Genomic DNA, 16,305 nt, shown 5'->3' with positions numbered 1-16,305 from the left:
AGCTGGACTTCAGGTAACATCAGCAGCACGTGTGATGCGTTGACCTTTTGGCTCTGGCAGCAGACAGCTTTCTCCTGGCGTATAGTAGTAGGAGGAGGAGGGGGGGTGTTTGAAGGCGTGAAAGGGGGCAGGGGGTGGCGAGAAGGGAGAGGGGTGGCTGGCTGTCTCAGGAAGTTCAATAAAACAATCTCACGTTGAGGGGATGGGGGGGGGGGGCGTTAACTTAGGTACTTGATCCCACAACCCTCGTCGCGCCTCGGCCTTTGACTGCTGCTCCTACAAATATTTGAAGTGCGGTCGCTGCGACAATGCCGACCCCCCCCCCCCCCCCCCCCTGTAATGGAGAGCAGAGCAAACACAGACCCGGGACGGGTCTAATGTTTGTCCAAGGTCTTAATGAAGCCACACTCCCAAGTACCATTGAAACCAACCCAAACAAACAGGAAGCTGCTCAAAGGCACTCACTTCACTTCACTTCCTCGAACCTGGTGCCGCTTCCTGCCAAACGGACTTTGACCACGACACCAACAAGAAGAAGCCGTTTCACCCAGCGAGCCAGAACGTTTGCTGACCAATCCCTCTGCACATTGTACACAGAGGAAAACACACATGTCACACATCACCACTGTCGCCCCGAAAAGGGATGTTAGGGAGGCCTTGAGGGTGAAGTAAATAGCCCCCCCCCCCCCCACTCTGCCCCTCTCCAGCAGACCTGGGGTCTCTTCATAAATCCCCAAAGTGTCGTATTGTCTCAGAACAATATCCGCGCCAGAGGAAGAAACAGGAGCGCCACGCTGCCGGGTGACCTCTGGGAAGCAGAGGAGCAAAACTCCTCCTCTCTCTCACTTTTAGGGTCATAGTCCTCATCCTCATACAGGTCATCCACATCCGGCTGGTCTGAAATGGCCGTGCGGTCCCCTATGGCGCACAGCTTGCTCATGTTCTCCTTCACCACCTCGCAGAAGGGCCTCTCCACGCCGTCGCACACGCAGCGGTTGAGCAGCGCGCCGTTCGGGATGAACAGCATCTGCTGGATGGTGGCCTTGCACTTGGACGAGCACTTCCGCCCGTTGAACAGCTGCCCGCAGTACGACATGTAGGCCGCCAGGGAGGCGTGGCAGTCGACGTCCTCCTCGCAGCGCTGCCGAGCCTCCATGCAGCCGATCCCGCCGGCGTCGCTCGGGTGCCGGCGCGGGAGGCACGGCTCCACGGCGCGCTTCGCGCCGAGGCACTCCTGGTCCCGCGCGCAGTCGCAGGTCTCCAGGTCCGGCCCGCCGCGGGTGTGATTGAGCCGGATCAGCGCGTTGATGCAGTGGCTGGGACACTGCCTCCTCGTCCCCCTGATGTTCCCCTCACAGGCCGCCAGGTACTGGCCGTACGCGAGCTCGCACTGGGGCTCCTCGTGGCACCGCAGGAGCGCCTGCCAGCAGATGAGCTGAGCGTCCAGGGCCACCAGCACCCAGGGGAGAAGTGCCAGGGCGCCGCACCAGCATCGCATGCTTGGCCGGTGTTGTAGCTCGGCTACTTGCACGTTCTCCACCAGCACATTAGTATCGGGGACAATCCGGACCGGAGCTCTGAGGTCCTCCGCCCATGCGACGCGTGGAGAAAGGACGCACGCGGTCCGTTATAAATGTTCTCCTGAAACTTTCGATGCGTTTTGCCTCCTCTCTGCAGCGAGGGAAGTCACGATCTGACTCAAGTGGAAATCACAGTGCGCTGCTGCGACAGAGGGGAAAAAAAGAAGAAGAAAAAATGTAATTCCGGGAAAGTTTGTTCAAAAGTTGGCGACCATTGTCCAGCACTTAGCGGCTTCGGCCGGGTCCCTGTGCGCGGCGCAGATCTCCCTCTCCGAAGTCACCGCAACGCTCTCTAAACCGCAGACAGCCTCCGCGACTCTGCTTGTGGAACAACACTCATGTGTCTGGCCATTTCTTCCCCCCCCCCTCCGCCCCCGCAGCTCCGCCGCCTTCCACGGGACTCCGTCGATGTCCTTTTTTGCTTGTTGTTGTTCTTTCTATTTTAGTTTTTTTTTGTCAGGTTTCCGTCTGTCCCGCAATACGTGTGTCTTTGTCCCTCTTCTCGCTGCAACGCTTCACGGTCCACCGAGCATTCCCCCTCCCCAAAAAAACACCCCTCCTTCTGCTAAAAGAAAGACTCCCTCCCTCCCCCCTCTCTCTCTCTCTCTCTCTCTCCCGTTTAAACCGTGGCCACCGATTGGTCCAAAGAGGAGTCCGCCGTGGGGCCCGTTAGTCGGTCCTCCGCGAAGAGATGGAACCAATGTTTTGACTTGCATGAAACCCCCGGACCCGTGTGGTCCCTTCTCCTGTAGCAATAACACTATTGAAACGAGGGGGGGGGGGGGGGCAACATTTTTTGCAAGAACTCAAATGCTACTTCACTGCAAAAGAAAACAACAACCCACAAAAAAATTTGCCACAAACTGCTTCGCCGTTGAGAGGTTTCACTTCACCCGCTAATTGTCCCCCCCCCCCCCCCCCCCCACACACACACTATGCATCTCATTCTGCACTCGATTGATAGAGAGAATGGAGGGTGAGAATGGTATTTTCTGGACCGTTTCACCTCAATTGTGTGAGCTTGGCCATGCAACATCCACTGCACCCCCCCCCCCCCCGCCCCGGCCTGCAGATTGTCCTGCACCGAGGCCCATCAATGGAGAGGGGCTCTGGCCTCCATGTATTTTACAGCGAGCCCCCTTACACAGCGCACTTGAGAACTACCAAACAGCTCTCAGGCTCCCGGCCATTCTGATGGTAACTAACTGGATTTACTTCTTCAGGGATCTCCACTGAACCTGGACCCTGTGGGGATTACACTCTTTGCAAATTATTTTTTTATTTGACTTATTGTGTGATTCTATGTACAGTTTAGACACACACACATATATGTTCTCATCAGACATGGTTGTGCCGGGGGGGGGGGGGGTTCACTCAGTCTCGTTACCCAGCTACATTTCACCCTCTTTGTTGGACATCAGAGGTCACACGGTCAACAGGAAGTAGCCTCATTTCATCTCCTCAGGGCCACGGGACTCCTAGGTCATATTATAAGTAGGGCCGGGACTTTAGCGCGTTAATTACGATTAATTAATTACAAAACTAAACAATTAGCAGCTAGCGTGGACGTACAAGGACCCACACCCAACCCACACTGCACCAGATGACTGGTTTAAGGACCAGGGTAACTAAGTCCACGTCTGAAAAAATAACCAATGTTCTGAATGTACTTGAAAGTATTGGTCTACTTAAAAAAACCTAGTTTACAGAACGTCTACTTACCTATAGTACTTTCAGAAATCCAGGTAGCCTATATTTCTAAATATGCTATTTCTACACTTGTCTGCTGGAATTGCTTGAACAACAATAAAAATCCATGTGAAAAAAATTACTTCTCACTGTTCTCAGGTCAAATATTTATGCAATTAAAATGCGATTAATTTTTATTAATTAATTACAAAGCCTCTAATTAATTAGATTAATATTTTTAATCGAGTCCCGGCCCTAATAATATATATTTTATATATATTGACCGTACATATATTTTTTTATAATAATTTTGTACCTATTATTTAAAAAAAATCTTTGCTTATTGACCCTACATATTTGGACTTTTTTCACAATAATTTTTTCCCATGACATGACTGGAATGATCTTAGATGGAGCAACCTACACGTCCCTGTCACTAATGCCAAATGCCCCAAGTTTCTGTACTTTAAACCTTATCTGGGTTCAACCCTCAAGGGACTTGGTGGCTCTTCCTAAATCCTTTTTTAGTTTTGGGTAACTGACATTTATAAAAAATCATAATGGGATATTGCCCCAGAGACGGATTGGTGCATCTTGGAGGATCAACCATGCTATTCATCCTTCCTGCATTGGTAAAGGCACAAGTGAGTTGAATTTGAATGTAACAGAGAATTGGAGGGTGGATGCACTAAAAAGGGTAAACAAATCTACACCCTGTGCCAGACTGTCAGTTTAAGGTTGTCCACAGGATGCCCTGAAGTAGACTAACATGTGATTGTCTTGAAAAATGCCCTCAGAGGTTGTAATAAGTTTCATGTCAGTGTGACCACTGAATGAGACACATCTGCTCATCTTTACTGACTCATCCGGCCTTCTCTCCCGTCAAAAAGGTGGAACCCTATAGGCTACGTAGCATGGCTAATAAGTGCTAAAAGCAAAGCAATTAACATCAAGTCAATTCATCAACATTCAAAAGATTCTTCATCATTCTTGACAATGCCATCATAACTCAACTGAACGCACCTTGTGTTTCTGCATAACCCCCAGGGTACACTTCTCTGAAACAACCAGTGGGGACAATGCCCCCACTACTACCTCCGCGGTAGTGTGCTCAAGACTTGGCAGGAGCGGGATTTGAACCCACTGGCGGTGCGTACAGAGGCTTCTGGGCTCTAGCTTGCACCCCTACACTACCAGTCCTGGTCACATTTTGGCAACTTTGATTCTCCTATTTAACCTTGAGCATGTGAGTTAAACTTTAAAACTCTTTTAAATGCTATTTCCACAACTGGGCTTGAACCCACAACCTTCAAGTGCGCAGTGCAGGGGCTTATGTCAGCAGCTCTTCCACTGTGCTACTTCACCACACACTAACCAACCCTTTGTTTGTTGTATTTAACCTTGAGATTGCTACTCAAACCTGAAGTAAAGCCAAAGGCTCAAACCCAAGACTGGGCTCAATCCCACAACCTTCAAATGCAGTGCAGGCTTGTGGCAGCAGGTCTTCCGCAGTGCTAATTCACCACACACTGACCAGCCCTTTGTTTGTTGTATTTAACCTTGAGATTGCTACTCAAACCTGAAGTAAAGCCAAAGGCTCAAACCGAAGACTGGGCTCGAACCGACAACCTTCAAATGCAGTGCAGGCTTGTGGCAGCAGCTCTTCCACTGTGCTACTTCACCACACACTAACCAACCCTTTGTTTGTTGTATTTAACCTTGAGATTGCTACTCAAACCTGAAGTAAAGCCAAAGGCTCAAACCCAAGAGGACAGTAGCTCCTCAGCTCTTGTGCTGCACTACCTCACCATGCACCATATAATTTTGTTTCTCGTATTTAACCTTGAGACTGCTACTCAAACCTCAAAACTCTTTCAAAGCAGAAGTGATGTCTGCATGAAGGGCAAAGAACCCCTAACCTCACACACCAGGTTGGAGCCTGCAGCCCTTCAGTTGTTCCCTTGAGCTATTCAAGCACATGGCTCATTGTGTCCGTTTCTCATATTAGACCTTGGGATTGTTTACTAAACCTCAAAACTGTTTACAGTTTGAAGCCCTGACTGCAACCAAACCCTCCTTCTGAGAGAGCAGGTTTGAACTGAGGATCCTCCACACTTCAGCCTTCCTGCTATCTCCCTGCACTGTTCCACCACACACCTGTTGATGCTTTTGAATCCAACCTCAATTCTCATAGATTCTCAGGCTAGAATCCACAACCGTTCCATACCGTTATAATAGAATTGCAGGTCAAGTAAAGTCATATAATGGCATTTCTAATAAAGCCCTAGTTGATTTCACTACTTTTATGCTGTGATCCTTATTTCACTTTTTTCGACATGTGTGCTGATGCCCGCGTGTGAATTGAGAGGATCCATACCGACTCCCCTATGGAGCTAAACCAGTCTGAGGGTCCTCCTCAGCTGAGTGGAGAATAAATCCCGGAAGAAATAAACACGTTTGACACACGGCACCTTGAGGAGAGAGAATCAAATCCCAAATGTGGATCAGGAAGGTCAGCTTTGATTCCACTAGAGACACCAGAACTCACGATGATTCACAGTGTCACTGTTTGTTTAATTTAAAATTAGGGCCGGGACTTTAGCGCGTTAATTACGATTAATTAATTACAATGTGAATTAAGATTAATTAATTACACAAAAAATAACACATTAAACATTTTTTAGGCATTTTTACACTTATTTTTTGCACAGCAGAACGTTTCTCACTGGATGAGTTTCGGAGGACCGATTATACTGGAGCACCAACTAGCGTTCATGAAAGCCTCGAATTAATTAGATTAATATTTTTAATCGAGTCCCGGCCCTAATTATAAGGATGTTAATGTCAATGTGGTGCTGTTGGGTTTTTCTTTTCCTTTTGGTAAACCACTTGAAGGTGCTAGCGTGTTAGCATTGGTGTCAAGTTAGCTAACGCTATGCCTATGAAATTTACATTTATGAGCCATCTTCCACCTACAAACATCTTTTAATTGTAACATCCCATTGCTTACATTTCAGTTACAGTGGAAGAAGTAATCAGTCAGCCCCCTTTTTAGAGCTTCTGTAGTTGTGTATTTTGTCTCCACCTGGTGTTCTGGTTGCTACAAATATCAAGACTGTGCCCCCCCCCCCACCCCCCCCCCCCCCACACACACACAGTCCCATTCCTGTGTGGGGAAGAATCACATGAAACTCATAATTCCAAAAATCGGTTTATTGCAGTTAAACCAAAAGCAAACGACTGAAATGCTTTCAGGGACAGAATGAAACAACGAGAGGAAACTGCGTGTCGTGGCAGACATTTCCTGAAAAGAAATAACATTTCCACAGGATGACAACACACAGAAAATAACATTTGTATATAATTATTATTATTATTGAATTATTATTTCAAGTCACACACACACACACAAAGCAAAACTGTTTTCTCTATGGCTTCTGTTCCACCTATCGATATTAGTCTCACGATTCTAGTAGCTCGATTATAAAAGGAAGTTATTGCAATTATTCCACCGCCCTATTTTATTGAAATGTTACGAATATATTGTTTATGTCTCACCGCGGTGCTGAAATGATGGGCCTCAGCAGAAGTGTAGCGCCGGCAGCAGGGAAACAATCTTTTGTTTCCCATAATTCCTTTAAATTAAAAATATCCCTCTTAAGATGCAAAATTCGTACAACCTACATCGAAGCTGGCATTGCCACCGTCACCACGGCTACATTAAAAATCAAACACGGTCAAAAATGTAGCTTACGTGGCTGTAGCACAACATCAACACCCCCCCCCCCCCCCCCCCTCTTTGATTGGCTCACGTTTGGCTAGAAACCAACAAAGACAGAATACCGAGTTACAGAAGACACCACTGGACGCGTCACATTGGCTAAACAACACGAATCCACCAGCACACAATACGGCACCACTGGGACACGGACGGGGGAATGGGGTCAAAAGGTCAACACGGCGCAGAGCGGATACCTTTTACGTCTCACACTACATGGATACTTGTATGTGGATTTATACTCACGCCACAGTTACACACGTTTGACATATTAGGGGCCATTTTCTTTCATGTTAGTCAAAGTATTTTCAAAGCAGGCTTTGGCATACGACTTCTAAAGCTTTACACATCTAAACAGCTTATCCCCCCCCCCCTCCCCTCTTTTTTTTTTAAAAGGACAGTTCACCCGAATATCAAAAATGCACACTTTGACTGCCATGGCCTGTGGCGCTCGAGGTGGCAAAAACATACTAAATATGTGATTTTGAATTTTAGGCGAACTGTTCCTTTAACTTTTGGATGAAGCACAAACACAGATATACTCCCTTTGTAGCTGATTCTAAATTCAGTATTGTAACTGCGAATTCAAATACAACATCCAAAATGCAGCACACAGTTCCTGATTGCTCATTAATTATTTCCTGCTCTTCATAAAAGTAAGAAAAATCAACTGCAAATAAATCAGAAGGCCGTTCTCGTAAAAAAAGTAGCTTATAGATGTCGGAGAAAATTGCACCAACGTCCAAGACACGCTAAAGTAAAAAAAAAAGCTTAAATTAAGCATACTCTATGGCTCAGAAAATATTACTATTACGATTAATTCAGCTCGCAGGGGGCTTTAATCGGGGGCCCCAGGGGGCCAACATCAGTAAGCTACTTGTGACAAAAAACAGCCTCACTTTATGCTCCTAAATGACTTTACCCCAAATTCAATTCAACACAACACATATATGGCCTCCTCACGCGAGTGTGCGTCACACACACACACACACCTGAAAACTCTGCTGCAGAATCCCAATGTGTGATCACCGGCCCCGTGACGTACGAAGAGCGAGGGGAAGGTTAGGGAATGATGGGAGCAAAGGATTTAATGGATTCATATTTCTCAGAGGAGGAGTTGCTCGAAAAGGCAGAATTAATCTCGTCGGTTAAATGTCAACGGGAAGAGCCAAATAAATCTCTAAAAGTGTGTGTGGGCTAATTTTGAGAAGAATTCAGATGACATTGGTTTCTTTGAGGATGTGTGAAGGTCAACAGGAGACAAACCCCTTCCTCTTCTCCAGGGCCTCCGTCTATAAAACACTGTTATTATGTGGCTCTGCCGACTGACACTCCCCTTAAAGCAATAAGGACGCGTCCACCTCCAGAGCAGCTCTGCCTTTGAAAAATATTTGCCCAACTAAAACTCTAATCCGGCTGGGATTTGAGAGTCGGGACGCATCACATGAGGCTGCAGTTCTCCGTCTGCTTTTTGAGGTCTTCCAGCGTTGCCTGGGCTTTGTCCTTCAGCTGGTCCATGTCCACGTTCTGGATGTTGGTGAGCTGGCCCAGCACCGACTGCTTGTGCGTCTCCTCCTGGTTGTCCTCAGCGATCATCTTGGCCAGCTCCGTGGGCAGCACCACGTCGTCCCCCGCCTGCTGGATCTGGGTCTCGTCCAGCTCGTTCTGGAGGGCGGGGGGGGGGTAAAAAGGACAAGAACAAAACACTGTTTTGATCCTGTTGTACTTTGGAGGCATGTACAGTACACGGCTGAGAGGACCAGCTGAGTCGTTTACCTTTGGTAGTCTGTACTTGTCCCGGAAGTGGCTTCTAACGGTAGCTCTCTCCGCTTTCTTCTGGGCAAAATCTGCTTCTCGTTCTTGTCTGCAAGAGAGGAGCAACAGTATAGTAATGGCCCCGAAATTGTCCTAGAGTGATGCTGAACATGCAAAGTTAAACAACTCAGGTGCCAAACCAATCCAGCGAAGGAATGTCCGTGCTGTCACAGTGGGATCCTGCAGAAAAGCGCCGCTTACTGCAATAACCAAACGGGGGCCATCGACGGGTCACTACTGCTGTGCACCTCTGCTTTAAGAACATCACGAGGCCTCTGCTGGATTTGGACTCCATGGAGCTTAGCATCTCTATGTCCTCCTCTCTGAAGCTCCAATGTCAAACGTCAGTACCCTCCCATAGCTCAGTTGGTAGAGTGGAGAAATGTAGGCTGATATTCAATGTGCTAGTATCCTTAAGTCGCTGGTTAAACTCCGGCTCGAAGGACGTTTTTGGGAAAATTATGGTGGCGCATGGAGTAGTGTGCTGGGAGGTTGGTGGTTCGAATCCCGGCCATCAAGCGGGTCCATGTGCCATGTTGAAGTGTCCCTGAGCAGGACACCTAACCCCTAATTGTTCCCCAAGCAAAAATGTAGTGCATTGGTTATAATGCAATGTAAGTCGCTTTGGATAAAAGCGTCAGCTAAATGAAAGTGATGTAATATAATGTTTGACCATCTGGCATGGAAACCCACACAAGAACAGTTTAAGGTAACGACCATCCAAGAAGTGAAAGATGACTCTCCACAGCTCTTTATTAATGCAGACATCTGTCCTGGAGAAAACGGAGTGTTGTGTGATGTCCAATATTCCTCTATCGGCCTGGTGGCCTTTTTGCACACCGCCCGGCTGACATCATGTGAGCCTCCAGCAGAGGGCAGACTCTGAGCTGTAATGCTCTCCACACTCTTTCCCTGGATTATTTATGGCTCCAGTGTCATTGTAGATTGGTAAATGTGCTGGAATGCTTCTCAAAATCCGGAGTCAACAAAGTGACACGGTGCTGAGCTAACTTGCTTGTCCGGCCCCCCGAGGGCCAAACACGGATACGGTGACTAAAGGCCGCATTTCACATGCAAATCCGTGAAGGTGCTTGTTACTAAATAAGCACATCGTATTGTTCAAAAGGAAAATCGTGGCATTGCACGTGTATCAGCGGCGCCATCTAAAGGCGAGGGGGGTGAGTTTGGCGCTGGAGGGCCCGGGGCATGGTTTTTAAGAAACGTTTGCATCCGATGTGTCAGGAGGAAGGTCGTTCTATCTGGAGATGCAGCGTTTCGTGCCACTGTCTGAGCGAGTTCACTTTGGTTTAACATGAGCGGGGGGGGGGGGGAGGCCTGAAACGGGATCCCGGGCTGCGCTTGTCGCAGCCAATGAGTAGAGCTCTGTGCCTCCCCCCCCCCCTCTCAAGGGCGCCGGATGACCAGGGTTGTCACTGCGGCCCCCGGGTTGCTGAGGTTGATGGAATGTCTATGTGACACGCCAGGGTAAAGAGCCCCCTCCCCCGCCACGATCTCAATCCGCTTTAAATCAGCGAAATGTGGGCTTCCGGGTGATCTAAGATCTAGTTTAGCACCTCAAACTAATCACTCACCCACTAAAGGTGACATGACAGCAGAGAGCTCTACAGGGGGGCTTCTCGCCACGGCCTCCTGTAGAGCTCCGGGGGCCGAGCTGAGTGTTAATGGCACGTTGGGGACTTAGCTTCACTCAAAAGGGCTACATGGTAGTTTGTGTCGATGGGAAGGAGCCGTGGATTGAGGTTCATTGCGTCCCTGTAACGTAGGCTCCTCTCAGCGGAGAACATGCTACGTTAGGACGACCACAATTTGTGTCACAGCTAAAGACATTTGAACCGGAATTACACACCGTTTTTTTTTTCTTCTTTATTCCACATCATTGATCTATGCAGCTTATTCTATGAACAGGATATGGCCTGATATGCGACGCCTGCTCCAAGGGAAGCATCACGCTAATCAATAGCGTGATGCTGTCTGCTGGGTCAACTCTTGCAGGATGACCTTGTACTTCACATTGTCCACCCTGTGCGCCCGAGGAGATGAAACACCATGACAGCTATGCAAATCAGGCCAAATTAGCATGCAAACTCACAGCTGCAGGTGAGGCACACAGCAAAGATTTATATATTTGATTATCTATAATTAGCCATATGTTTAGCGTTTTAAATTCAACGCATCGTCTTTTATATAATGTAAGAAATGCAACCATTTGGAATAGTGATTCTGAATGATGAAAGTCGAATGATAAACAAAAAACTATTGGTTTATACTGTTAGTTGTCTGCCGCCTGATGACATATAGCATTATTACTACACCCCACTTTATTTAACAAACAATCTGGCTCATTATTCAGTTACATGCACAGTTTTGCCCCAGGCATGAATCCCCGTAGACAGCCATGGACTAATGATTCCAGGAATCCCACATTCAAAAAAAAAATAGAAAATATTTAAAAAACAAACTATGCCACACAATTAGCTGGCGCTCAGAGACGGAGAGTCCCTGGGCGAGAGGAGCAGCTGTGCGTGGAGCTCTCGTGTTTTTGCATTGATGCGTAAAATGAAAAAAAACAACGCGCAAGCGGCGCACTGGGAGCGCACACACACACACACACACACACACACACACACACACACGGACTTTAAACATGCCACCGCTCTCTCTCACAAACACACACATACTTTCGTTTTATCATGACTTCATAAAACACAAAAAGCCAGTCAAAGTCAGTGGCTTACTTCTCCTCCTCTAACTGTTGCTGGTACTGTTCGAATTCCTCTTGAGTCATCCCCTTTGCGGCGGCGTCCGTCTTCTCCGCTTCGGGTTTCTCCTCCGTCAGTCCGCCCGTCAGGTTCTTCAGCTGCCCCCCCACCACGTGTTTCACCATGAAAGCCATGGTTGCGCCCCTCGGAGATTCTACTTAATTCTTTTGGGGTGGGATCGGCCGAGAAGTTGAAGGCGATGCGCTCCGCGGGTAGAGCGGACCGCGGATGAAAATCCGCCAAGTGACGCTAAAACAGAAGCGCGTGTAACTTTCACAGATAAAAACAAGAAGACGACGAGAAAGCGGCTCGATGGGTGCGATCAAACCGTGATGGGGGGTGGGGGGGTGAGTCTTAGATGGCGCTCGCGAGTTTCAGCACCACTGGATTATGGACAGCTCCGCGCCGCGAAGAGATGGGAGAGAGCGCGCGCCTGGTTATGAGTCAGTTTGGCGCTGAACTCTACCAATCCGGTGACTCTGTCCGCCGCCGCCACTCTCCCCGCCCAACCCACGCACCGCCGGACTACGTGTGTGTGTGTGTGTGTGTTTGTTTTTGCGCGCTCTCGTGGCGCGCAACGGAGCTGCTCCCGTGATTCGCCGTCTGACATTAAATGATGATGGAGGGCGCGCGGAAGGACCGGGAGGGGGGCACGTGACTCTGGTTTCTCCCGGCTGTTTTGGTGCCCGTGTCCCTCTCAGGGTCATCTGCGATGTCAACAGCTTTTCTAATTGCAAGTGAGTCCAATGGTTGTGTATTGAGCCACTGGCATGCGTTTGGTTTGTGGGTCTAATCACTCAGAGATGATGAGTCTTTACTAGCAGGGCTTTGCCTACAAGATGAGCTTGTTCTGAATTAAGAGAGCATGCAACAGCACCCCGCCCTCCGATGCGCATCTAATGTAGTAAATATTCCTCACCCCCTGCCGCAGCCAACATCCTAAAATTAGAAAATGTGCCTCAACTTGCATCACCATATTACTCCTGTGGTGACTCATGCATCTGTGGTACCCACAAGTGAGCGCATGATATTAGGGTCTTATGGTTTCTTTCTATGCATTGAGGGGGGCAAATAGTTCAACATCTATGAGGAGCAGATGATTTATTATTTCTTTAAAAATACTGGGTGGTTCTGGGCAGCACCACGTGACGCAGTGATCATGTTCAAGAAGTCTGACAAAATATGACCTACATTTGTGTGAATATTTTAAATCACTCTCTTTCTTTCTGCAATTCTTGACACCCAAAGTGTGAAAAGGGAACAAGTCAACAACTTTGGAGTCCTGATCTGATCCCCCGCCCCCATCTCAGTGGGGGGCTTTGGGCTTGAGAGGACACTGTAAGCTCGTACCTGTAGCGATGGGAAGTCCGGATCATTTTACTGACTCGGTTCTTTGAATCTCGTTCAGTAAAATGAACAAATCTTTTTTCGAGTCATTCTTTCATTTCAATGGGGGAGGGGGGGGGGGGGTAGTCATGACAGTTTTGATGATTTGAAATGGTAATTTATTGTCACACTAGCATTTAATTATACTACTCCCAAATACTGAAAAAACTACCTTCACAACCCCTTTTAGTTGTCTTTGATCCTTTTCTGAACAAGAGAAAGGGAAATACGAAATTAAGCCAGTTTATTGTATTTCTTCACTTTGACATTCAGAGCACTGGGCAGTAATCACATCGCGTCAACACCCGCCCTCGCAATGCAACGGGTCGGATTCCCTTGGTCAGCTGCCCATCAGACCCCGCGCTAACGGGGGCCCAAAGAGCACCTATAGCCTGGGCGATCTGCGGAAAGGACCCAACATTATTGCAGATCTACATGAATCAAACAAATGACCTATTTTGGATCAAAAACTGAATTTTGCAAAAGGTGACGAGTTTGCACCCCTGTAGTCACGCAAAAGTGAACCTGTTTCCTCTTCTGAGCCTATGCAGGTCACGTGAAAAATGGTCCAAAGACTCGTACCCGGCAGAACTAATCGTTTACCTCCCGACCGTGTCTTTGGATCAACGTTTCGTTCAATGATTTGATCATCTGCCGGGTACAAGTCTTTAGATCCTTTTTCACATGACCTGCATAGCCTCAGTAGTAATGAGCCTATATAGGCCACGTGATCCAACGACTCGTACCCGAAAACCCAAATGTACGAATCATTTCTGTTTCCTTCTGTCTTGGAGAGGACTCGTTACGTAGGAATTGAAGCGCTCACAGACTACACATCAAAGCTGCCATCCGCTGATTAGCTGGAAATGTAACGTGATGAATGAGATCCATACTAAAGTGAAAGAATTTGCCTAACCAGCATGTTTCAACTAATTATCTAATTATACCCTTTTTTGCTTTTGATTTACACACGTTCTGATCTGATCTGTCACCCTCCCCACGGAGCAGGTCTCATGCATATATTCATCTTCTATTTTTTCCTTCACGGATTATCACTGAGCCTGACTACAGGTGCTGCAGCAGCAGGTTTGAAGTTTATGAGTCGCTCTCTCACAAGCACGCACGCACGGTGAAATCCATGCATTTGCGTAATGACGATGTTTTGGCCTCAGAGAGGATGGTGTCGCCTGTCAGAGGGCTCAGTGGATTCATGACCTTAAGCGGCAATGACCACTGCGATGGGTCGAAACACAAACCAACATGAGTACATGGGGTACCGTGGGAGCGCTGCCCCGACCAGCGAACCGTCACACAATTTGGTGGTGTGAAAACGCACTTTCTGAACACAAATGTTAACATAATTGATTATTTATTAGCAATATTGTATACTGAAACAAGACCGTCTTCTCAGTCTCATGTGGTCTCTTTTGCAATGAGTCAAATTGTTCTTCAACTCTCAAGGCAATGAGGAAGTGGCATAAACCTGCATTCTGTCTACTGGCCATCAGGGGGCGACACCTCTGATTCCTAAAAGAAGTCTACAGTGTAGAAGTCTATGAAAACCAGTGTGTTGAAGAGGAAAGATCAACTCAATACACAACTTCTGCTGTCCTGTGTGCGTCGCAGCTGGGTAGCGATGTTGACTTTAACACAGCGACGTCATGCGCGCGAATATATGCCGTTAGCACGTAGCTAACTAGCTAGCTAAACATCCCAGGTGTCCCTTTCACGGCGGTCCGTTGTCTGATTGTGAGGTCACGCTGATCTGGGTCCAGCTGTTTCACATCTAGTTTCTCCAGCAAAGCTCTCGTACGGAGCTCGGGTCGGGTCTTCTTGGAAGGACACTGGTCGCTCTTGTTATGGTGTTGAACGGCATGCCGCCCTGCCGAGAGCGCAACGCAAGGCGACGAAGGGCAAGCCTTTAGGACGCAAAAATACTCCTGTTACTCATTAACTTCATCAGTGACTGGCTAACTGCTTCTTTAGGGACCCGGCCCGAGCCCAGCTGAGACATGCGGAGAGTCCATGCAGGAAAAGCATATATTTTGCCCAGATATCTTAATTTACAAATAATACTGGGTATATTCCATGTTTCAAAAACAGGAAGACACATATGGACTATTTGTAAAAATGCATTTTTATGTATTTAAAATGTATTGTTTATGCATGATTAAAAGAAATTCTAATCTTTTTTTTTTTTTGCTCAACGTGGGGACCCCATTGCCATAAAAAACATGATTGCGAGGGCCAGAATCACAAACTCCAGGCTTCTACACTTCCCATAAACATTTGCTTGTGGCAGTAACATGAGCATCTGGTCCAATAAATTATCCACCGTACCTGATTCCTAAATAGGCACATGTCAATGCACCTTGGCTCCTGCTTATGCTTGGTTGTACTGCCTGTGCTACTGTGACAATAAAGATGCATATGTTATGCATACATAAAGTCATTTTAATGCAAATCCCACACACAGCACTGCAGGGCTGGACACAAACCTGACATATTACTTTCCCTTATGGTAAACATCTGTGATTTGCCTGCAAAAGCATTTTTTTTTTAAGGTTTCTCTGGTCGGTTGAAAAAAACACCGATGTGTAACGATGATGAAAAATAACAGATTGTGCATGCTTGGTGGTTTGGGGGGAAATTTAGCATTTTAATAAAGGAGGTAATGTTTGAATCCAAAGGTTACGGGAGTAAGACATACTGTGTGGTGTGTTGCGAGGCAGGAGGAGGAATCACAGCGCGAGTCAAGCACTACGCTGGCTGCCGCCCAGTCACACTTCTAGTGTTTCTTTTCATCTTCTGGGATTAGGAGCCTGTGTGGGATTGGGAGTGATGGGCTTATGTACACCATCACATATTCTCTCGCTTTCTCTCTCTCACACACACACACACACACACACACACACACAAAGTTTTTTTTTTTTTTTTACAAATAATCAATATGTATTTGTGTTTTTAAAATATGGAATATACACAGTAATATTTGTCAAATATATCTGCGCAAAATATATGCTTTTCCTGCACATCCTGCCTGTCTGCATGTCCCAACTGGGCTCGGGCCAGGCCCAAAAGAACCACTCACATTAGTTTATTTTTTTTAATCTATCGACAGCCCTAATATAGATATAATTAATGTACTCGATTGTATGAATGTCTGTATTATGTTACACTGTTGAAATAACTGGAAGAACAAATATTTAACAGCAAAGTAATAATGCGTGATTGATACCTTCTTTTTGCATTGAATCTGAGATGTTTGCTGTAACTG

At 47.1% G+C, this 16,305-nt stretch overlaps 2 protein-coding genes across 2 annotated transcripts; both read right to left on the bottom strand.

The window, feature by feature from the left end:
- Positions 1 to 751: 751 nt before the first annotated feature.
- si:ch1073-459b3.2 (growth arrest-specific protein 1) lies at positions 752 to 2,171 on the bottom strand. The gene has a single exon (XM_037455206.2). The coding sequence runs from the start codon at positions 1,496 to 1,498 to the stop codon at positions 752 to 754; it is 747 nt and encodes a 248-aa protein (XP_037311103.1). The 5' UTR covers positions 1,499 to 2,171.
- Positions 2,172 to 6,461: 4,290 nt separating this feature from the next.
- cplx3b (complexin 3b) lies at positions 6,462 to 12,213 on the bottom strand. The gene is made up of 3 exons (XM_037455219.2): positions 11,619 to 12,213; positions 8,824 to 8,911; positions 6,462 to 8,712 (listed from the first exon to the last, which is right to left on the bottom strand). The coding sequence occupies exons 1-3, from the start codon at positions 11,774 to 11,776 to the stop codon at positions 8,488 to 8,490; spliced, it is 471 nt and encodes a 156-aa protein (XP_037311116.1). The 5' UTR covers positions 11,777 to 12,213; the 3' UTR covers positions 6,462 to 8,487.
- Between the last annotated feature and the right edge of the window lie 4,092 nt (positions 12,214 to 16,305).

This window comes from Pungitius pungitius, chromosome 4 (assembly GCF_949316345.1).
Source record: "Pungitius pungitius chromosome 4, fPunPun2.1, whole genome shotgun sequence".
NCBI lineage: Eukaryota > Metazoa > Chordata > Actinopteri > Perciformes > Gasterosteidae > Pungitius > Pungitius pungitius.
The sequence above is the reverse complement of the archived record's forward strand: the minus strand, read 5'-3'. Positions and strand labels throughout refer to the sequence as shown.

Excerpts from the sequence above, each read along its gene's own strand:
- cplx3b (XM_037455219.2), bottom strand. The coding sequence starts at position 11,776 with ATGGCTTTCATGGTGAAACACGTGGTGGGGGGGCAGCTGAAGAACCTG. Across the intron at positions 8,912-11,618 it reads CAACAGTTAGAGGAGGAGAA|ACAAGAACGAGAAGCAGATT; the intron begins GTAAGCCACTGA and ends CCTCTCTTGCAG. Across the intron at positions 8,713-8,823 it reads ACAAGTACAGACTACCAAAG|AACGAGCTGGACGAGACCCA; the intron begins GTAAACGACTCA and ends CCCGCCCTCCAG.
- si:ch1073-459b3.2 (XM_037455206.2), bottom strand. The coding sequence starts at position 1,498 with ATGCGATGCTGGTGCGGCGCCCTGGCACTTCTCCCCTGGGTGCTGGTG.